At 32.8% G+C, this 22,010-nt stretch overlaps 2 protein-coding genes and 1 long non-coding RNA gene across 5 annotated transcripts in view; 2 read left to right on the top strand and 1 right to left on the bottom strand.

Annotated features, from left to right (window-relative positions):
- The window catches only part of slc26a3.2 (solute carrier family 26 member 3, tandem duplicate 2), a 20,337-nt gene extending 9,653 nt beyond the window's left edge, over nt 1-10,684 (top strand). For all 3 annotated transcript variants that reach the window (XM_051107544.1, XM_051107546.1, XM_051107545.1), the window contains exons 7-21: nt 277-429; nt 689-771; nt 2,482-2,629; nt 2,715-2,828; nt 3,978-4,055; nt 4,162-4,257; nt 4,477-4,583; nt 6,353-6,422; nt 6,580-6,672; nt 7,020-7,115; nt 7,270-7,497; nt 7,631-7,685; nt 9,920-10,053; nt 10,156-10,215; nt 10,365-10,684. In XM_051107544.1, coding sequence (XP_050963501.1) covers nt 277-429; nt 689-771; nt 2,482-2,629; nt 2,715-2,828; nt 3,978-4,055; nt 4,162-4,257; nt 4,477-4,583; nt 6,353-6,422; nt 6,580-6,672; nt 7,020-7,115; nt 7,270-7,497; nt 7,631-7,685; nt 9,920-10,053; nt 10,156-10,215; nt 10,365-10,415 — 1,566 coding nt within the window. In that variant the 3' untranslated portion in view covers nt 10,416-10,684. The remainder of the gene's footprint in view (nt 1-276; nt 430-688; nt 772-2,481; nt 2,630-2,714; nt 2,829-3,977; nt 4,056-4,161; nt 4,258-4,476; nt 4,584-6,352; nt 6,423-6,579; nt 6,673-7,019; nt 7,116-7,269; nt 7,498-7,630; nt 7,686-9,919; nt 10,054-10,155; nt 10,216-10,364) is intronic.
- LOC127163958 (uncharacterized) lies at nt 10,148-20,337 on the bottom strand. The gene is made up of 3 exons (XR_007827564.1): nt 20,204-20,337; nt 17,657-17,818; nt 10,148-10,247 (listed from the first exon to the last, which is right to left on the bottom strand). It is a non-coding gene; the product is annotated as an uncharacterized LOC127163958 (long non-coding RNA).
- Nucleotides 12,805-22,010, top strand: slc26a3.1 (solute carrier family 26 member 3). Its single transcript, XM_051107549.1, has 19 exons — nt 12,805-12,932; nt 13,944-14,083; nt 14,175-14,285; nt 14,501-14,661; nt 16,717-16,881; nt 16,985-17,137; nt 17,228-17,310; nt 17,423-17,570; nt 17,670-17,783; nt 17,868-17,945; nt 18,052-18,147; nt 18,266-18,372; nt 18,465-18,534; nt 18,903-18,995; nt 19,083-19,178; nt 20,213-20,437; nt 20,540-20,594; nt 20,676-20,809; nt 20,908-22,010. Exons 1-19 carry the CDS (start codon nt 12,805-12,807, stop codon nt 20,956-20,958), a joined length of 2,208 nt encoding a protein of 735 aa, XP_050963506.1. The 3' UTR covers nt 20,959-22,010.

Below are 22,010 nucleotides of genomic sequence, written 5' to 3'. Positions count from 1 at the left end.
ACAAAAGCTTGGCTTTTAAATTTTATGAAACTTTTGATTGGGGTCATTTTTATCAGTTCAACTATTATTTCCTCTTGTGGACTATATGTCAATGTCTTTTATGTGAAATATCTTCTTCAGGTCAGTATTAAAATACAAAATAACATGCATTTTATATGATCCCTCCCATTTCGGTAAAATAATTCACATTGCGCAGATTGCAGACACCGCAACTTTATCTTGAGTTCAAGAGCGTTTGTAGTGTAAAACGATCTGTGTTTTTTGGTTTCTCTGCAGACTCTTGAGAGCGTTTTTACCCAGATCACCTCCACGAATATCCACGATCTGGTCACCTCAATTGTGGTGATGGTGGCTGTGTTGGGCGTAAAGGAGATCAACGAAAGATTTAAGTCAAAATTGCCAGTGCCTATCCCCATAGAAGTCATTATGGTAAGTTGAGTGAACCTTTTCTATGCTTACAACCTTGACCTTACCTGTCAGCAGACATTCACAATAGTTATTCATCTTTATAGCATTATAAAGTCTACCAACTCTTATTGATTTATATTTTCCAAACTACTGTATCATGCCAAACACCGTATCTGTTAATATTTAAGTGCATACGATTTTACACAAGTCCTCATCTTATTTTGTGCATTCAAAGCAAATTTTCAATGTCATAATCATTAAAAAGTACTTTTCCCAACAGACCGTCATAGCATGTGGCGTCTCCTACGCATTCGACTTCAGCGAAAAACACGGAGTGGATGTGGTGGGGAAAATTCCGAACACGTAAGCATTACAATCTTCAGAATATTTTAAAACAGTATTTAATAAGCCGTGATTTAAAGAACCAGTGAAATATGTTTTGGGGACGGGACATACTGATTCAAAAAATATACATATATACGCTGCCATTCACAAGTTTGGGAACGGTAATATTTTAATTGTTTTAATTTTTAAAGAAGTCTTTTCTGCTCGTCTTCAGCGTCACATGATCCTTCAGTGTCACATGATTCCTCGTTCCAACATTCATGTCACATGAATGTTGGAACTTGGAATTTGTTTTGGAACTTGTGATTCTTTTTTCAGGGTTCTTTAATGAATAAACCATTAAAAAGAACAGCATTTATTTAAAATAGGAATCCTTGTAAAACTATACACTACTGTTCAAAGTTTGAGGTCATTACATTTTTTCTTTCTTTCTTTGAAACAAATTAATACTTTTATTCAGCAAGGATGTTAAATTGATAAAAAGTGATAGTAAAGACTTGTATTGTTAGAAAAGATTTATATTTTTAATAAACGCTCATCTTTTTAACTTTTTATTCATCAAAGAATCCTAAAAAAAGTATCACAGGTTCCATATATATATATATATATTTGAAAATCGTATGCACTTAAATATTAACAGATACGGTGTTTGGCATGATACAGTAGTTTGGAAAATATAAATCAATAAGAGTTGGTAGACTTTATAATGGTATAAAGATGAATAACTATTGTGAATGTCTGCTGAAAGGTAAGGTCAAGGTTGGAAAATTCAGCTTTGCATCACAGAAATAAATTAAATTTTAAAGTATATTAAATAGAAAACTGTTTTTTTAAATTGCAAAAATATTCAATATTACTTTTTTCCTGTATTTTTGATAAAATAAATGAAACATTGATGACCATAAGAGACGTTTTTAAAAACATTTAAACAGCATTGTATATACAAGTTTATCTGCAAAACAATTTTTGCAGATATATTTTAAAAATCATGTTTTTAGTTTAGTATTATAAGTGTTATACTGCTTTAAATTGTTGTTTTTCGTAAAAAGTTTTGTTTAATTTAATTCCATTTTTGTTTTTGTTTTTCTGAGCAAAAAATACATCTAATACATTTTTCCCTAATTTCCAGAAGACACCCACTAAAATGTCCTTCAGTGTAACAATCTTGTCAGACATAAATCAATTTATGACATTAAAAGACAAATTACTTTCACCCCAAATACTAATTAGTTGTAATTTTACATTTTTTAACAATTTGCCACTATCCTAGATTTTGCCCATTTGTCAGTAAGAATTTTTTACTAATTTAAAACACATTAAAACTTAATATGCTCCCTTATTCTTCCATATATTTTAATATGTACAAGTCAGAATAAGCATGTTGTTTGAATTTTGACATAAATATTGTTACACTGAATAACAAAAACTTATTTGAAACCTTAAAAGTAGACACTTTACTTACATTTAATGTGCTTTCAATGGAGATAAAATCACTTTTGTAAATTTCTTTTGATATTGACATCCTAACGTCTTTGACCCACCTATAAATAAAAAAGAAATTAAAATAATACATATATATATATATATATATACATATATATATATATATATATATATATATATATATATATATATATATATATATTTTTTTTTTTAGGTTCTTTAGGCATAGCAACTGAAGAGAACTGTAGGTGGCATAAAAAAATACACATATTTTCATCTGTTCAGGTTTGAGTCCCCAATCGCTCCCAGCCTGCAGGTTTTCCAGATGACAGCAATGGATGCTTTCCCAATAGCTATTGTGGGATTTGCCGTGGCTTTTGCAGTGGCTAAAGTCTACGCTGTAAAACACGACTACAATATAGACGGAAATCAAGTAAGCCCTGAATAATATTCCATTTAAAATGCAACAAACAACAGTTTATAGAAGAACATCTGCAATGACACATATAATCACGCAGGAACTCATTGCCTTTGGGGCAAGCAACATCTTTGGAGGAGCGTTCAAGTCTCTGGCAGCCAGCACGGCCCTCTCCAGAAGTGCAGTTCAAGAAAGCACTGGAGGAAAAACACAGGTAAACAGCTCAAACTGTTTGCAAGCTTTTCTTCTTGGCTGGAACGCAAAAATACGATTTTGCATCTGTTCCAGCAACAGAAAAATACTGACCTCTAGCGTTCCCAAAAAGTTAAGACATGTTGTAAATAATACAATAAACAGAATGGGACCATAAATATAACATACACTACCGTTCAAAAGTTTGGGGTCAGTACATTTTTATTGTTTCTTTTTTTTTTTTTTTTTTTTTTTAGAAATTAATACTTTTATTCACCAAGGATATATTAAGTTAATATTTAAAAGTTTATTAAAAGTTAATAATAAATAATTTACATTGTTATAAAATATTTTTATTTTGAATAAACACTGTACTTTTTAAACTTGTTATTCATAAAAGAATCCTGAAAAAAAAAAATCACAGGTTCCAAAAAATATTTGGCAGCGCAACTGTTGATATTATCCAACATTGATCATTCTAATAATAAATCCACATATTAGAATGATTTCTGAAGGATCATGTGACACTTAAGACTGGAGTAACAGCTGATAAAAATTCAGCTTTTCATCACAGGAATAAATTCTATTTTAAAGTATGTTAAAATAAAAAACATTATTTTATATTGTAAAAACATTTTGCAATATTACTGTTTTTTTTCTATATTTTTAATCAAATAAATGCAGCCTTGATGAGCATAAGAGACTTCTTTAAAGACTATTACAAGTCTTACTGACCCCAAACTTTTGAACGGTAGTGTATTTCTACTGTCAAAATACTTTTTATGCTATTTTATGCTCACCAACATGCATTTATTTGATCAAAAATACAGTAAATTCGTTTTTGTTTTTTTTTAATATATTTTAAAATGTAATTTATTTCTCAGTGTCAGCAATCATTTAAATATGCTTATTTGATGGTTAAAAAAACATTCCTAATTAATTTTCCTAATTAATTTTCCTAATCACATTCCTAATGTTAAAACAGTAGTATTTTTGCAGAAACCATGATACAACGTAAAGATGATATATAGAAGAACAACAAAAGAACATTTTTTTTTTTTTTTAAAACAAGAAATCATATGTAACATAAATGTATTTGCTTCTGCTTTTTGTCAAATAAATCCTGGCTAAATAAAAGTGTTAATTTCTTTTTTAAAAATGTACTTTTCAGGTAGCTGGTTTGGTCTCTGCTGTTATCGTACTGGTGGTGATCTTGGGGATAGGTTTTTTGTTGGATCCTCTACCAAAGGTAGGAATCATATTCAAAGTGTAAATCCTTTAAACACACATATTGGATTTAACAGGAGTAAAAGTGTTTGTGATTTGAGATAAATGTTTGAGTTGTGTGTTTGCAGTCGCTTTTGGGTGCAGTGGTGATTGTGAACCTGAAGGGGATGTTGATGCAAGTGGTTACAGTCCCTTACCTGTGGAAGAAAGACCGTCCTGACTGCGTAAGAGTCTTCTATATCTTTGACTTCTATATCTAAATGCAAAAAAGGGGTTTTAGAAAAAGGTAATCCAAGTAGACAAACAGACTTCAAACTTTAGCTTCTTAAAAAATTAAATTTACATTCTTAAATGTATCTAAGGCAATTTACCTTTATCCGTCCAGTGGTAAATCACTGATTTCTGTACTCGGTGTAATGTCCCCCTCTGTCGTTGTCCTCCAGATTGTTTGGGTGGGGACCTGTTTGGCAGCTATATTCTTGGGGCTGGACTTAGGACTTGCTGTTGGTCTTGGACTGGAGCTCCTCACCGTGGTCTTCAGGGCTCAGTTGTAAGTTAAAAAAAAAAATAAACTAAAATAAAATGGGAGCTAAACTAGGAGTCAAAAGTTTTTGAACACCAAGGTTTTTAATGTTTTTAAAGAAGTCTCTTCTGCTTACCAAGCCTGCAAAAATACAGTAAAATCAGTAATATTTTCTAATATTTTTACTATTTAAAATAATTGCTTTCTCTTTGAATATATTTTAAAATGTAATGTATTCCTGTGATCAAAGCTAAATTTTCAGCATCATTACTCCAGTCTTCAGTGTCACATGATCTTTCAGAAATCATTCTAATATGCTGATTTGTTGTTCAAGAAACATTTTCATTATTATTATCAATATTTAAAATAGTTGAGTACATTTTTTAGGATTCTTTGATAAATAGAAAGATCTAAAGAACACCATTTATCTAAAATAAAAAGCTTAAGTAGCATTATACACCATAGCATTTAAAAGTTTGAAGTCAGTATAATTTATTTATTCATTTTGGGAACGAAATTGTAGAAATTAATACTTCTATTTAGGATGCTTTAAATTGATCAAAAGTGATGATAACGACATTCATAATGTTACAAAAGAATTCTATTTTAGATAAATGCTGTTCTTTTGAACTTTTTTATTTATCAAAGAATCCTAAAAAATGTACTCAACTATTTTAAATATTTAAAATAGTTGTATAAAATATTTCTGTATTTTACTGGTTTTGCTGTACTTTGGCTGTATGTATAACTTTTATTTTTTGGGAAAGAAATGATAGAAATTAATACTTTTACTTAGCAAAGATGCTTAAAATGGATCAAAAGTGACGATAAAGGCATTTATAACGTTACAAAAGAATTCTATTTTAGATAAATGCTGTTCTTTTGAACTTTTTTATTTATCAAAGAAACCTGAGAAAAATTCTATTCCACTGTTTTCAACATAATAATAATAATAATAATACATGTTTTCTTAGCAGCAAATCAGAATATTAGAACGATTTCTGAAGGATCATGTGACTGGAGTAATGATGCTTTGAAATCACTTTGAAATCAGAGGAATAAATTACATTTAAAAAAAAATACTCAAATAAAAAACTAATTTTTAGTAATTTAATTAGTAAAAATATTTCCGTATTGTTTTGCTGTACTTTGGCTGTATATATACATATATATATATATATATTATATATATTTTTTTTTTTGTGGGAAAGAAATTATAGAAATTAATACTTTTATTTAGCAAAGATGCTTAAAATTGATCAAAAGTGATGATAAAGGCATTTATAACAAAAGATTTCTATTTCAGATAAATGCCATTCTTCGGAACTTTCTTTTCATCAAAGATACCTGAAAAAAGTCTACTCAGCTGTTTTCAACATAATAATAATGATAATAAAAATAAAAAATATTTTTTGAGCAGCAAATCAGAATATTAGAATGATTTCTGAAGGATCATGTGACTGGAGTAATGATGCTAAAAATTCAGCTTTGAAATCACAGGAATAAATTACATTTTGAAATTTTGTTATTTTAAATAGTAAAAAATATTTCAAAATCATACTGTTTTTGCTGTACTTTAGATCAAATAAATGCAGGCTTGGTGAGCAGAAGAAACTTTGTTAAAAAAACCATTAAAAATCATACTGTTCAAAAACTTTTGACTTGTAGTACAGTTTGAATATGGTATAGATATTTACTGTTTCTTTAAAAAATATTGTGACTTAAACAAAGAAATCACTATCCTATTCTTATTTATTAATTTTGATAATAATCTATTTATCTTATCTGATCTTCAGTCCACGCTGCAGTGTCCTGGCTAATATCTCAGGGACAGATATCTACAGAGATCGCAAGGACTATGTCAATGTAGGTGTGCTATAGACAGATCCTCTTTGCTCATATTCTTTGTTCAAATTCATTATGTGTTACTTCTATTACTTGGTGTATCAATGCACATGATGACTAAGATTTGGACAGTTTAAAGCACTTGGCTTCATTTTCTGTCTTTCTGAATCTCCTACAGATCTATGAGCCAGAGGGAGTGAAGATTTTCAGAATCCCATCTCCTATTTTCTTCGCAAACATCGATTTCTTCAGGGACAAACTGAAGGATGCTGTGAGTGCAGTAATTATAACCATGATGTCTTGTTTCAAGTCAAAATATCTAAACATTTACTAGATAAGCAAATGACCTAAGAAAAAATACTCTTATTTTACTTAAAACAAGTAAAATCTCCCAGCTGGGTGAGAAAAACAATCTTGTTTTAAGAGTATTTTTTCTTAATCTAGATTTTTCTCCCCCAGGAAACAAGACTAAAAATCTTCCGTAATTTTGCTCATCTACTAAATACATCTTGATTTGAGAATTTATAGATATTTTGACTAGAAACAAGACAAAAAAACTAAGATAAGCCTTTTTTGCAGTGCATAATAGCAATCTAACCTGTTCACTTTAACCTGCAGGTGGGCTTTAATCCTCTGAGAATCCTGAGGAAGAGGAACAAGGCAGTGAAGAAGATTAGGAAACTGATCAAGACAGGGGTGCTAACCTTAACATCAGTACGTCTTGAAGTTTTAAAACATGACAGCAGTAAACTCAAGGACTTCTTAATAAATGTTACGCAATATTGTACTGCTTCCAGTGCTTTGATGACTATATTTATTAATCTTATCATTTAGCTATCTACTAAAAGTAACTTTCTTTTGGCTACAGAACGGACTACAGGCCGTGTGCTCTACGCCCTTTGAAGATTCAGAGGATGAAAGCAACATGGAGGATCTAGACAAGCCCACAGACTATTCAGATCTTCCAATCCAGGTGAACTGGAATGCAGAACTTCCTGCCAACATCCAAGTCCCTCCTGTAAACATCCACAGTTTGGTCCTGGACTTCTCTGCCGTATCATTCCTGGATATATCTGCACTGAAGGGTCTCAAAGCGGTACGGCAGTTGTATTCTTTCTGGAAAAGAGTCATTTATTTAATCATTTTTCCTAATCTCTTAGCACAGCATGCAATTCTAGTTTAATAATCTGAAAACATCTCTAATGAACCACATACACTTCTGTTTACAGGCCTTAAAGGAATTTCTACGCATTGATGTTGATGTTTACATAGTGGGCTGTGATCGTAAGTACTTTTCCTTTTAGACTGCAGGTTAAAGGGTATTTATTTATGGAAGCCTGTTTCCACCACTGAATAAAAAAAATTAAAAAAGGAAACTGTGACTTTTTATCTTACAATTCTGACTTTTTTCTCAGAATTACATGATATAAACTTGCAATTCTGTCTTTTTTTTCTCAGAATTGTTTGATATACACTACCGTTCAAAGTTTGGGGTCAGTAAGACTTGTAATAGTCTTTAAAGAAGTCTCTTATGCTCATCAAGGCTGCATTTATTTGATTAAAAATATAGAAAAAAAAACAGTAATATTGCAAAATGTTTTCACAATATAAAATAATGTTTTTTTTATAACATACTTTAAAATAGAATTTATTCCTGTGATGAAAAGCTGAATTTTTATCAGCTGTTACTCCGGTCTTAAGTGTCACATGATCCTTCAGAAATCATTGTAATATGTGGATTTATTATTAGAATGATCAATGTTGGATAATATCAACAGTTGTGCTGCCAAATATTTTTTGGAACCTGTGATTTTTTTTTTTTCAGGATTCTTTCATGAATAACAAGTTTAAAAAGTACAGTGTTTATTCAAAATATAAATATTTTATAACAATGTAAATTATTTATTATGAACTTTTATTAAACTTTTAATTATTAACTTAATACATCCTTGGTGAATAAAAGTATTAATTTCTTAAAAAAAAGAAACAATAAAAATGTACTGACCCCAAACTTTTGAACGGTAGTGTAAACTCGCAATTCTGAGTTATAAAGTCAGAATTGTGAAATATAAACTCACAGTTGTAACTTTTTTTCTCAGAATTGTGAGATAACTTGCAATTGTGAGCAAGAAAGTCAGAATTGCTATATATAAATGCAATTCTCTCAATTGTCACTTTGTTTCTTGCAATTGCAAGTTTATATCACACAATTCTAAGGAAAAAAGTCAGAACTGCGAGTTTGTATCTTGCAATTTTGAGAACATATCAGTCTTTTTTCCCTCTCAGAATTGGACTCAATTGTGAGTTTATATCTCACAAGTCTGAGAGAAAAAGTCAGAACTGTGAGAAAAGTCTGAATTCTGAGATACAAACTTGCATTTGCAAGAAAAAAATGTTTTTGTCTCACAATTCTGACTTTATTTCTTGCAATTCTGAGTTTATATCACCCAATTCTGAGAAAAAAGCCAGAAATGCAAGTTTATTTCTTGCAAAAAAATATTTTTGTCTTGCAATTCTGACTTTATTTCTTGCAGTTCTGAGAAAAAAAGACAGAATAGCAAAAAAAAAAAGGCTGAATTCTGACAGGATCTCACATCTGCAAAAAAAAAAATCTTTTTGTCTCGCAGTTTTGAGTTCATATTACGCAATTCTGAGAAAAAAGCCAGAATTGCACGTTTATTTCTCGCAATTCTGAGAAAAGTCAGAATTGTGAGAAAAAAAGTCTGAATTCTGAGATACAAACTTACATTTGCAAGAAAAAAAAAGACTTATTGTCTCACAATTTAAACTTTATTTCTTGCAATTCTGAGTTTATATCGCACAATTATGAAAAAAAGCCAGAAATGCACGTTTATTTCTTGCAATTCTGAGAAAAAAATCAGAACTGTGAGAAAAAGTCTAAATTCTGAGATACAAACTTGCATTTGCAAGAAAACAAAATTTTTTATCTCGCAATTCTGACTTTTTTTTTCTTTTCTTCTTTTTTTCTTTCTGAATTTATATCACACAATTCTGAGAAAAAAGTCAGAATTGCAAGAAAAAAGGAAAGAATTCCGAGAAACAAACTCGCATTTACAAGAAAAAATACTGTCTCACAATTCTGACTTTTTTTCTTGTTATTCTGAGTTTATATCACACAATTCTGAGAAAAAGTCAGAACTGCGAGAAAAGTCTGAAAGTCTATAAACAACCATTTGTGAGAATAAAATCTTTTTGTCTCGCAATTCTGACTTTATTTCTACCAGTTCTGAGTTTATATCATGCAATTCTGAGAAAAAAGCCAGAACTGCAATTCTGAGAAAATTGTGAGATTTAAAAGTCGCAATAACCTTTTTTTTTTTTTTCCATACGGGCTTCATAGGTATTAGTGTATTTTACAATAGTGCGTATTTTAGTGTGTACCGTAGTGGATTTTACAATGTTTTCCTCTTATCTACAATCCCACGGCTATTATTAACTTCACTGTACTTATTAACAAAACCATGCAGTAACATTCACCTTTTACATGTCCTTTTCAGCATATATCATAGAGAAGCTGAGGAACTGTGCATTTTTTGATGATGAAATCAAGACGTCCATTTTCTTTTTGACCATCCATGATGCAATGCTCTTCATTCATGAGTCCCATCCAACAAAGACTGTGAGCGAAAAGGTGACAAAAACTTTGCATTGAAATTTGCATTTCTATTTATCAAAAATGCATCATCAATGTGGATAATTAAAATGTGTGTCTGATTTGAACTTACGCAAACAGGTCTCAGGAAGATTCCATTACCAATACATGTCCAATAGGTTGACAATCCAAGAAAAGGAAGTAAGTGACCAAACAAGCACCTGGGATTAAACCTGTCAAAATATGAAATAAAAATAAAAGTGCACATGTTAAAATAGCAATAGTTTATCATTTCTACTAAAGAGAATTTTGAAGTTTTAAGTTGGGTTAATCTGCTTTATTTTCTACAGGAGGTGAAAATGAAAATCGAAAAAGACATCAATCCAGGGACAAGGCTTTGAAGTGACCCAACAAGAAACCTCCACTATACTGAACTTTTAAAATCAATGTATATAAGAATATATTTGATTAGCGCATAGCAGTTTTGTATTCTGTGCACTGTACTGCACGCAGCATGAATTTGCTTTCGAATATGTCAGTGTGTCACGTCATTAAATTAATGGATTAGTGGTAAACAAACACTCTTATCAGCTCACTACTAGTGCCTTTTTTATATTTACAATTTCATTTTTAAATAGTATTTTTATGTTCACTATTTTTATTCTAAAATAAATACAAAAAAAATTCTAAAACATACAGTGTCCTTCCTGACTCGTGACAAAACTTCTTTTCAAGTATACGAAAACAGACACGTGCATATCTACTTATTTTACTCTTACTGAAGTAATATGCATTATAAATCTAATAACTAGCAGTAAATGATTGACTTTCTGTACGGGAAACCGAGTTGAGGAAGCGAAAAGGAAAAGATAGAAGAGTTTGTACCATAACATTTATAAAAACTAAAGATGACTTCCTCAAATATATAAAAAAAAAATAAAGTAATAATGTAACAGGGCAGAAGTGTTTTTTATATATTACTATTATGGTAACTTTACAACACTTTATTTTACGAGGTGTCATTTTATAACATTAATGTATTAACATGAAAAAACAATGAACAATTACACTTTTTATTAATCTTTGTTAAATGTTAGTTAATAAAAATGCAGTTGTTCATTGTTAGTTCATGTTGTGATTTTGTCTTGGGATTTTAATAATGCTGAAATTAACATTAAGATTAATATCTGCTGTAGAAATATTGTTCATTCTTAGTTCATATTAACTAATGAACATTGTCGTAAAGTGTTACCACTATTATTATTTTTTTTTTAAGACTAAGACTTGGGGTTTGAGCTCCCAAAGCACCCCCCTCTGCACGTGCCTGTTATATGACATAAAAAAGCAAACAGAAGCGCATGTAAAAAAATATATTACTTAACAAGATCTGAGAAGAAACATCCTTTCCGGTACAGGAAACCAGATTTTAGTTTTACGGTTTAAAGCTTGGCTTAGGCTGAACAACATCACCGCCTAATCTCTATGGTTTCAAGTGTTGGTTATATTATTGTTATGTTATATTCTATTATGGTTATAGAACTATGATTGTGTAATTGAGTCTAAACAATGAGACAAGACTGAAAGTGTTTAAAAAAAAAACACAAATTTTGAGTTTACCATCCACAAGGAGCTTTGCCTGCAACAAACAAGTGATCTCAAAATGGTTAATTTGCCTAAAGCTTGAACTACAAAAGCATCTACTCGCATGCGACTTGTATGCAGCAATTCATAACAAACCCATGTGGGTTCACATACTTTTTCCTGCAGCTCTATTTTTCATTTCCTTCTCTAAAATGCATGTAAATAAGGAAGAAAGACGACAACAACAAAAAAAAAACACTGTGACAAAAATCAATCAATGACTAAAGCTTACAAAGAACATCTATTATATCTCAGATAAGATGTCAACCAGACTATACAAAGCATTCATGATTCATCTTAAACTATGATTGTGTGCTTGGAATGTGGTTCCTGGACAAACACAAGGGATACTGATTCAGGAAGCAGTTCTATTTGCTTATTTTTATTCCCTTTCATAAAATGTAAGACGGATGAATTATACGACATATTGCATGACGAAGAAAAGAGAAAAACATGCAAACAATAGACTATTGCACAAAATACGTGATTGTTGACTCAGCCAACACTTGATATAAAAGTATTTATTCAACCTGGATATGAGTAATTACACATTCTGGCAAAAGGAAATACAGTACCAGGGAAACCACGTAGATCTATCATAGTTTAATGCATAAATTGTTCATAAAATGTGATATTAAATTAAATCACAACAATAAAATGTCTGCAAAAAAAAAAAAAAAAAAACACTAATGCTTGACTTAACAAGTAGTTATAGGAAAAAGTTTGTGGTTAACTTGTTAAAAAAGGTGTGAAGGGACTAACCTGCTAACCTTGAGTCCAAATAATGAGACAAGACTTAAAATGTAAGTTAGAGTCGCTCCGCTCTATAAAAAAACACAAATTTTGAGTTTACTTTGCATAAAGCTTGAACTACAAAAGCATCTCTAAACCTGTGATACTGATTAGTCTAAATGCAGGAAGTTAATCACTGCGACCATGCAGTAATTCATGACAAATCCACGTGGGTTCAGCTGTATTTTTCATTTCCTTCTCTAAAATGCACGTAAATAAGGAAGAAAGACAAACAAAAAAAAAACATTGTAATCAATGACAAAAGCTTACAAAGGACATCCCATAATATCTCTGATAAGACGTCAGCCAGACCATATATAAAGCATTCAAGATGCACCTGAAAACTAACTAACCAAAATGCAGCCCTTCGGCAAACACTACGTGGTGGTCAGGCCTTTGTTTTCAGAGGATTCCTTTGCAGAGCAGTACGAGAGGACCAACAAGAGCCACAAAACTCTACGGCACCATCTGAAAGACTATTGCACGTAAGAATTAAGACTTAAATCTGTTTATAGTCCTAGCCTTTGTTTTCCTTATGCCTTCAGTCATACATTTATAATAGCAGGTTGTAGTAGCAGGTTGTTTAAACTGAAATACAGTTTCTTATCATAAGCATGCTTGAGCTGTGATGTTAAAGGGGAAGTCATGTCTTTCTTTCTTCAGTCGTAAAGAAATTGTTTTTTGAGGAAAACATTTCAGCATTTTTCGCCATATAATGGACTGCTATGGTGCCCCGATTTTGAACTTCCAAAATGCAGTTTAAATGCGTCTTCAAACAATCCCAGCCGAGAAAGAAGGGTCTTATCTAGCGAAACGATTGGTTATTTTCTTAAAAATAATACAATTTATATACTTTTAAATGCCAAACGCTCATCTTGTCTTACTCTACCTGAAGTGTTTTTGTTCCGGTTCATGACAGTTAGGGTATGTCGAAAAACGCCCATCTCATATTCAACTTCGAAATCGTCTTACATCGCTGTTTTACCTTTTTAGTTGAGGGTGTTTGATCTTCTTTGCATGTTCACTTTGCAAAGACTGGGTCGGTACTCTTGCAGCGATGTAGGATGATTTTGAAATGATTTTTGAAGTTGAGGGAGAAAATCTGAGAGTTTTTTGACATACCCTAACTGTCTTGAGCCTGAATACAAAGAGTTCAGGGAGAGAAAGGCAAGATGAGCATTTGAGATTAATGAAAATAAAATTAAAATAATTTCACTAGATAAGACCCTTCTTCCTCAGCTGGGATCGTTTGCAACTGCATTTGGGATCGTTTAAAGCATTTAAACTGCTTTTTGGAAGTTTAAAATAGGGGGCACCATATCAGTCCATTATATGGAATTTCTTCACGACTGAAGAAAGAAAGACATGAACATCTTGCATGACAATGGGGTGAGTACATTATATGTGAATCTTTGTTTTGGAACAAATGTGTAAACATGTCTAAATGATGCAGCAGGAAGCTTGAGCGAATTGTGTTTATATTGTTTGCACTGTAGTTGTAATGCAAATCGTGCAAAGAATGCAGCTCTTTCACTTCTTCCAATCATTGGATGGATAAAGAACTACAACATCAAACAATGGCTGCTGGGTGACATTGTTTCAGGCATCAGCACTGGGCTAGTGGCAGTGCTACAAGGTATTGCGTTTAACATGCATGCAGAAATATATAATGTATACAGAATTATGCACACATAATTAAACCACCTCACTGGATTATTTTGTATCAGGACTTGCATTCTCTTTGCTGGCCTCTTTACCACCGGGATATGGACTGTACACTGCATTCTTCCCTGCAATCATCTACTTCTTCTTGGGCACGTCCAGACACCTGTCAGTAGGTGGGTGATATTTATGCAATTGAGATTTCAGTCTTCCTACTTCAAAATTGAATTCAACAGCATATCTTAGTTATTATTTGTAAAATATTGTGCAATTTCTGGTTTCTACACCACATTTCAATGTATGCGTGCACACAACAAAAGACTACTTAATTAGAAGTGAAGGTTTGTACATAAGTGAATAACATTGCACTTTCTAACTGGATGTGTTTTAGGGGCCTTTCCTATTCTGAGTCTAATGGTGGGCGCTGTTGTCACAAGACTAGTGCCTGATGAGGGGCCGGCAGTTAACATCACTGCATTTGAAGGACTGAGTATAGAGCAACAGAGAGTTCTAGTTGCTTCCTCGGTTACTTTTGTCATGGGAGCATTTCAGGTACATTGTTGAAAACACATTTACATTTCACATTTATTATTATATTGCATTAATTCAATCTTCTCATAATGTTGATTTGATTTGGGGGTGAAGTAGGAGCAGATTTTGTTCATTACAGATTTCTAAAGATTCACCCTCATAAATAATACATTTAATCACATTTAAAATGGCTTTAGGAACATTCTGTTATATATAATTAGGGGGCTTCTTCTTCGGCTCTGGTAGTCTATGGCAGCCAAAAAAAGCTATGAAATTTGGCAAACAGATAGAGGACAGTCTCTAAATTAACTATAGTAAATTTGGAGTCTCTATCTCAAACTTTCTAGCGCCATCAACAGGCCAAGTTTGCTGTTGTGTTTCTGCTAATAACTTTTGAACCGTAAGGTCTAGAAGCAAAATTTCTTTTTCCTCTTCCTTCACTCATACAGAGTCAAATGAATACCAACATTTAAATTTCTATGGTTCTATTTACTTTTTCAAACTCATCCTACATGGTTTGTCTGATTGTAACCAAAACTGGCTCAGATCATATTCAGACAACGCTGGCCAAAAGTTATCAAATGTGTTTTGCTACACCAAACTGGTCTTGTGAAACATGTTAAGAAATGTAACAAAATTCACGTAAAAATGAACATGCAACGCTTTAGCAGATTCAGACCAAACTTGGTTCATGTTATACCAAGCATGACCTAAGGGCCCGTGAATAGTTTTGGCACCATCTACTGGTCAAAAGATTTAAAAAAAAATACATTTTTGTTTAAAATTTCTAAACAGTTTAACCAAAAATCATAAGAGTGATCTTGTTAGATTTAGAGTGGCACACCGAATCAAACAATACCAAATTTTCCCATTTGGGCATGGACCATTTCAAATTTTGTGGCAAAATGCTGTATTTTTCGCTTTGTATGCTTTATCATATTGTTATGAATCTTATGAAGAGTATAGAATCGCTTGCAGGAAAGTTATGAAATTTGGCACACAGATAAAGAACAGTCTCATCATTAATCACTGCAAATTTGGAGTCTCTAACTCAAACTCTCTAGCGCCACCAACAGGCCAGGTTTGCATTTTTCTGTTAATAACTTTTGAACCAGTCTAAAAGCAAAATTCTTTTTTTCTCTGATTCCTTGGTTCTTACCGAATACACACCAAAAATTTTTTTTGTAGTGTTAAGATGTTTTGCAATAGACCTTTTTCACATTTGTGGATTTCTCAGCAGTAGAAGTCATCATAGTTGGGTTAAGAGAGACTGATAACAGCATTTAGAAGAGAGAACAATGTCAAATTTACCATCCCTCCCATAGACTCTGCATTAAAAATACCCTTGCATTAGCGTTAACTAGTTTTTTTTGTAATCTGATGCAAAGGTGATATAATACGAAGAATAGTTCAAAAAAAAAAAAAATCAAATACACACATTCAAAAAAAAAAAAATCAAAATATAAAAAACGTTCAAAGATTTACGTTGCTAAAGGCCGTTGAAATGCGTCATCACAGTATTGTGAAAAGGGTCCATTTGGAATTATCCAAATTATCTACACTTTCAAACTTTCCTAGACAATTTGTCAAATTTTCACGAAAATTGGCTCAGATAATCTTTAGAGCATTCTGGCAAAAAATCTCTCAAAAGCCATACCAAACCAGTATTTTGTGCAAAATTAGACATGAGGCTATATCTCCGCAACACTTTACCGGATTTTGACCAAACCTGGTATGTGTTATAACAAGCATGACCTGAGAGAGCACATGAATATTTTCTTCACGTACTGGTCAAAAGATATGAAAGAATGACATTTCTGCTTATAACTTCTGACCAGTCTGGCCAAAAATCATAAGATGGGACTCATTAGATTCGTAACCACATAAATGGTATCAGACATTTGAGTTTTGTAGTAAAATTCTGTATCAACAAATGTCTTACTGCATAATTAAAGATAGCTTCTTAGCTTTTCATTTGACCTCTGTTGTGCATGGCCCCTTAATTGCTGCTTGCAGCTATATTTATATTATATTTTATATTTCCCAATGTGTTAACGTGGAATCTTTGTTTTTTAGCTCATAATGGGGCTGTTGCAGGTGGGCTTCATTGTCATGTATCTGTCAGAGACTCTGGTGTCAGGATTCACCACTGCAGCTGCTGTTCAGATTTTGGTTTCCCAGCTCAGATTTGTGTTGGGATTGGACTTTCCTGGTATAAACGGACCACTCGCCATTATTTATGTGAGTTTTTCTTTTCTAATGTACTAGCAATGTAGACTTTTTTATTATAAAACTCTATATGACTTCTCAGTGAACATTTCAAACTTCTGCAATTTGATTTCAGACTCTAATAGCAGTTTTTAGTCGAATCACTAACACGAACGTGGCTGACCTGGTGACGTCTATTGTGATAATGGCGCTGGTGCTTATTGTGAAGGAGATCAACGACAGATTCAAGTCGAAACTACCTGTTCCGATACCTATAGAAGTCATCATGGTAGGTATAATTACTGAGTATGACCATATCAACATAAAATATACAACTTCTTGATTAAACTTCACCACTTCATGTAAATCTACCCAACAGACCGTTATCGCTTGTGGAGTCTCTTACGCATTCAACTTTGAAGAGCGATTTGATGTGGTCGTGGTTGGGGAGATGGTGAACGGGTAAGAATCTAATATGCAATTAGATATATCTATAATAATTAACATTGATTTGTTATTATATTAATAACCAGATGGAAACCAACATCTAATATATAACATATCTCCTTCTTAGATACGAAACACCAATTGCTCCAAATCTGGAGGTCGTTAAAGAAAGTGCAGTGGAGGCTTTCCCTATGGCCATAGTGGGATTTGCCGTGGCTTTCTCAGTAGCTAAAGTCTACTCCGTCAAACACGACTACACGATTGATGGAAACCAGGTCAGCTGAGGCTCTATTCAATACAAACAATGCAAATTCTGAGGTGTGATGTACATCTCATAATAGACCGAGTTTTATACACTCACCTGTATATAACAGGAGCTCCTTGCCTTCGGGGTGAGCAACATGTTTGGGGCATCTTTCCGATCATTCGCTGCCAGCACAGCCCTTTCTAGAACCGCCATACAAGAGAGCACAGGAGGGAAGACGCAGGTAAAACTCTTGCGTTGAAACCATCCACTGAGTGCCTACAAGAAAACAAAGAATGAATGGTTAATGTTGGTTTTCTATTTGCAGATCGCAGGAGTTCTGTCAGCCATAATGGTATTGATTGTGATTGTAGCAGTAGGATTTCTGCTTGAGCCGCTGCCCAGGGTGAGAACTGCCTAAAGTAATTTAGAGCTTCATGAAAAGCCTTTTAGTCATATAAACTAGCTACAATAGTGGAGTCAATCAATTGAGTTTTATGCTTTTTTCCCAGTCTGTTCTGGGAGCTTTGGTCATTGTTAACCTGAAAGGCATGCTGATGCAATTCAGAGAGCTGCCGTACTTATGGAAGAATGACCGGTCTGATTTCGTAAGTTTCTGTTTTCATCACCAACCAATTATCTGATAATCTAGAAGAATCTTAATTTAAAACACGTGCAAGTTGAGTCAAGATCAGAAGCTTAAAGCCATGTGTCTGTTTTTTGCAGGTGACCTGGGTCGTGACCTTTCTGGCCTCTCTTTTCCTGGGCCTGGATTTAGGGTTGGCTGTGGGTCTCGGGGCAGAATTGTTTACTGTGGTCTGCAGGGCTCAATTGTGAGTGTGGATTCATGATACCTACGTAACACAGCCAGAATATTGCTGTGTTGAATTTTTACTGACCTTGCTTGATATTTTATATACTGCAGCCCACGCTGTTCCATCCTGGCCAATATTACAGGAACTGACATCTACAGGGATCGCAAAGACTATAGCTCTGTGAGTGCTAATCTCATTTTCTCTTCCTCTAGAACAGTGGTTTTCAACTGGGGAGCCTCAGCAAATTTCCAAATAGGCCACAGGGTAACTTTAAAAAGTTGATTTAGATAAGCTGCTGATGGAAGATGGAACTTGAGAATTTTTTTTTCTTTTCAATAACTATTGTTTTTATTGAATTACATTCAGAACCTTGAATCTTATGGAATTACTAAATAAATACAGTTTGAAACAAACAGCATTGTCATAAGTACAGAAGAAATACCACTGAATATTTTGACAGTGGGGTGCCTTTGAGTCAAGTGTTGAAACCACTGCTCTTATACAAATACCCAAAAATCTGGTTTTGATGTTGTTTTGTTTTATTTTAGATTTATGAACCCGATGGAGTTAAAATATTTAAAATCCCCTCACCCATCTTCTTTGCTAATATTGATTTCTTCAAAGACAAACTGGTCCAAGCAGTAAGTTCCTTTTTATTTTCAAGATATGTATAGAAAGAGCTGGGTGTTATATCTCCGGACTAAATATTTTTTATTATTTATTTCTAGGTGGGTTTTAGTCCCCTTAAAGTGCTGAAGAAAAGGAACAAAGCCCTGCAAAAGATCAGAAAAATGTTGCGTAATGGGGAACTGGAAATTTCAGATGTAAGCACAGAGCATTGATATGATTTATCAAAAAAAAAAAAAAATTTTTTTTTTTTTGTATATCCTACCACTCAAACATCTGATCATAAAATAATTTGATCACAACATTTGTTTCTCATAACCTTATTTATTTTTTAGGGATTAGCTGGACAGGATAATGAGGGACATGATCCCACCTCCTACACAGTTTTATTTATTAAATTACTAATTAAATAAATTACAATAAGTTAAAATGAATTATATTACTAATGGATTATTAATGGACTGACATGATACTGAAGGATAATATCCCAGTTCCCATTTATTTATTTATTTTACTTTTTTTATGTATAAATGTATTTTTAATGGCTTAATTTTACAGGATAATGAATGAGATTATCCCACTTCCTATAGAGTTTTATTTACTTCATATTTTTATTTATTTCTTATTGGTATTTTCGATGTTTCTAATAATCTTAAAAGAAACATTTAAAATTGTATTTATTTGTATGGGCTAGTTGGATTTTGTTGTTGTTGTTGTTGTTATTATTATTATCACTATTATTAATTTACTTTTACATTAATTCTTATACTTATTTTACAGTGGTAACTTTAATATTATTCTATAAACATAAGTAATATTAATACACAGTAGTACTAAAGTAACTATAATAGACAGACGGTTTGCACTTAACATCACAATTTGGTCATTTACCCAGATGCATGGCCATATTGGCAATACTCGGATGTAAACAACAGCATAAATTGCACGGTTAGGCAAGGGTGCAATATTTTGACAAACTAAAGTTATTAAAGAGTATTAATTAAGATATCAAGCAAATATTTCACCTACCTGACTGGAAATGATAAGAACAATCACGAATGTTGTCCTATCAAAGTCTGAGCAACCACAAACGCCGTTTGTTCCTCAGACCAAACGTTCCACAACCATGAGTTACATTTTTCTCCTCAAAAATAATGTTTTTTTACATTTTGGCTATTCTATACATTTGAAATGCCTGCAGTAACCATTTTTACATTCTTACCTGATCTAGAGAGGCCTTAAGGTGAGACAACCATCAATTGACTCTTCGGAGGATGACAACAGTACGACAGATCTGGACCAGCCCATTGATTTCTCTGGCCTTCCAATCCAGGTGAACTGGAAAACAGAACTGCCTGCCAACATCTCAGTCCCTCCTGTGACCATCCACAGTTTGGTCCTGGACTTCTCTGCGGTCTCATTCCTCGACATATCTGCTCTTAAGGGTCTTAAAGCGGTAAAACAGCTTACTGTGTGATATAGCATACTGTATATTTCCAATGGATCAGGTTTCCTTGAGGTCTAGCCTAATTATACTTTTGGTTTTGTTTTCTTATAGACCCTGAAAGAGTTTATACGAATCGAGGTTGACGTCTACATAGTTTCATGCGATGGTAAATGAATCATCTATAGATTTTCCTTATTGCCTGCCATTTCAAAACCTCGTTATTAAAACAGCTCTGGTCTGGTTACAGTGTACATCATGGAGAAACTTCATCGATGTTCATTTTTTGATGATGAGATTAAGACGTCAGTCTTTTACCCCACACTACATGATGCCATGTTGCACATTCTGGAGATGCATCCAGACGGTGGACAACTAGAAAAGGTACCTAAGATTAGTCATTTTGACTCAATATTTTGATAATACTTGATTTCTGACTTCCTAATCCATGCTGATTTCTATCTGTGTTGTGATATTTACAGGATATGAATATAAACTTCGAAGTCATTCAAAGAGACAGTATATCTCTGTGAGGAAGAGAAGACTAAAGAGAAAAGAGAAGCTAAAAGCCCTGCTGAAATACTCATTAAGTCATGCAGGAAAGGTTGTGGTAAAACTTAACGTTATATGTGGGCAGAGATTGATTTCAACATGGTCACAGCACATTATATAAGCCTACATTTAAGACCAGTTTTACTAAAAAATGCACTATTTTAGTTTACAGCAGCATGTATTCATTGTTACCATGTTTACTTGTGATTTAGTGGTTTCACAGTAAATGAATTAATGTTGGTTATGGTTCAGTGACACGAAATGTCACAAGCAGCGAGCAATAGCATTACAAATATAACTACTGAGACATCTTTTTCTGCTTCTTAAGTTTTGAACGAGACATTACTGATGAATGAAAACAATTCCTACCTTACAAACGCGGTCCTACTTTAATCTTCCGCTATGGTCATCTAGCGCCTCACGTGTTCTTGCTCAAAGACCAAAGTTTACTTGTACAGGTGATTTAAAGTTTGTTATACTCCAAAGTCCTGTAAATATTTCCTCCTTGATGTATGGGGGAGGAAATTACTGTAAAATGCGGAAAATGTAACGTATTATTTAGTTTATAAAGCGCACAAAGAGTTTCTAGGACTGCGGATGGATTTCTGAAGATGCTATTCAGCCGGACTCGATACAATAGTAAACACGCTAGTTTTAGTGTTTAATTTAGCTTAATCTTATTTTAAGGACTGATAAATCAAACGTCTGCTCGTTTCTTGTCTTTCAATACAAAAATGTATGCTGCAGTGCCATGTTACTTATTACATTTTTGTATGTTTACGTTAGATTTGAATTTCTGTGTAACGCTGAGTAATGTTAATTCATAACCAATTTCTTCTCTCTATAGAGAGCTTTGCACAAACCAACTTGTCAATATTGGATTTATGTGTCTATTATCGTATGCTTTTTTACTTTTACTCTGTATTTTCGATGTATTTTGAAACAACAAACCAATCCAAACATGTAAATACTGCTGATTTGATCATGAATGTATCTGTAAAACGACTTTTATTGAATAAAATGTTAAAAATGA

The sequence above is a fragment of the Labeo rohita genome, chromosome 4 (assembly GCF_022985175.1).
Source record: "Labeo rohita strain BAU-BD-2019 chromosome 4, IGBB_LRoh.1.0, whole genome shotgun sequence".
NCBI lineage: Eukaryota > Metazoa > Chordata > Actinopteri > Cypriniformes > Cyprinidae > Labeo > Labeo rohita.
This window is presented reverse-complemented; position numbering and strand designations above follow the sequence as displayed.

Excerpts from the sequence above, each read along its gene's own strand:
- slc26a3.1 (XM_051107549.1), top strand. The coding sequence starts at position 12,805 with ATGCAGCCCTTCGGCAAACACTACGTGGTGGTCAGGCCTTTGTTTTCA. Across the intron at positions 17,784-17,867 it reads GCACAGGAGGGAAGACGCAG|ATCGCAGGAGTTCTGTCAGC; the intron begins GTAAAACTCTTG and ends TTCTATTTGCAG. Across the intron at positions 17,946-18,051 it reads TGCTTGAGCCGCTGCCCAGG|TCTGTTCTGGGAGCTTTGGT; the intron begins GTGAGAACTGCC and ends CTTTTTTCCCAG.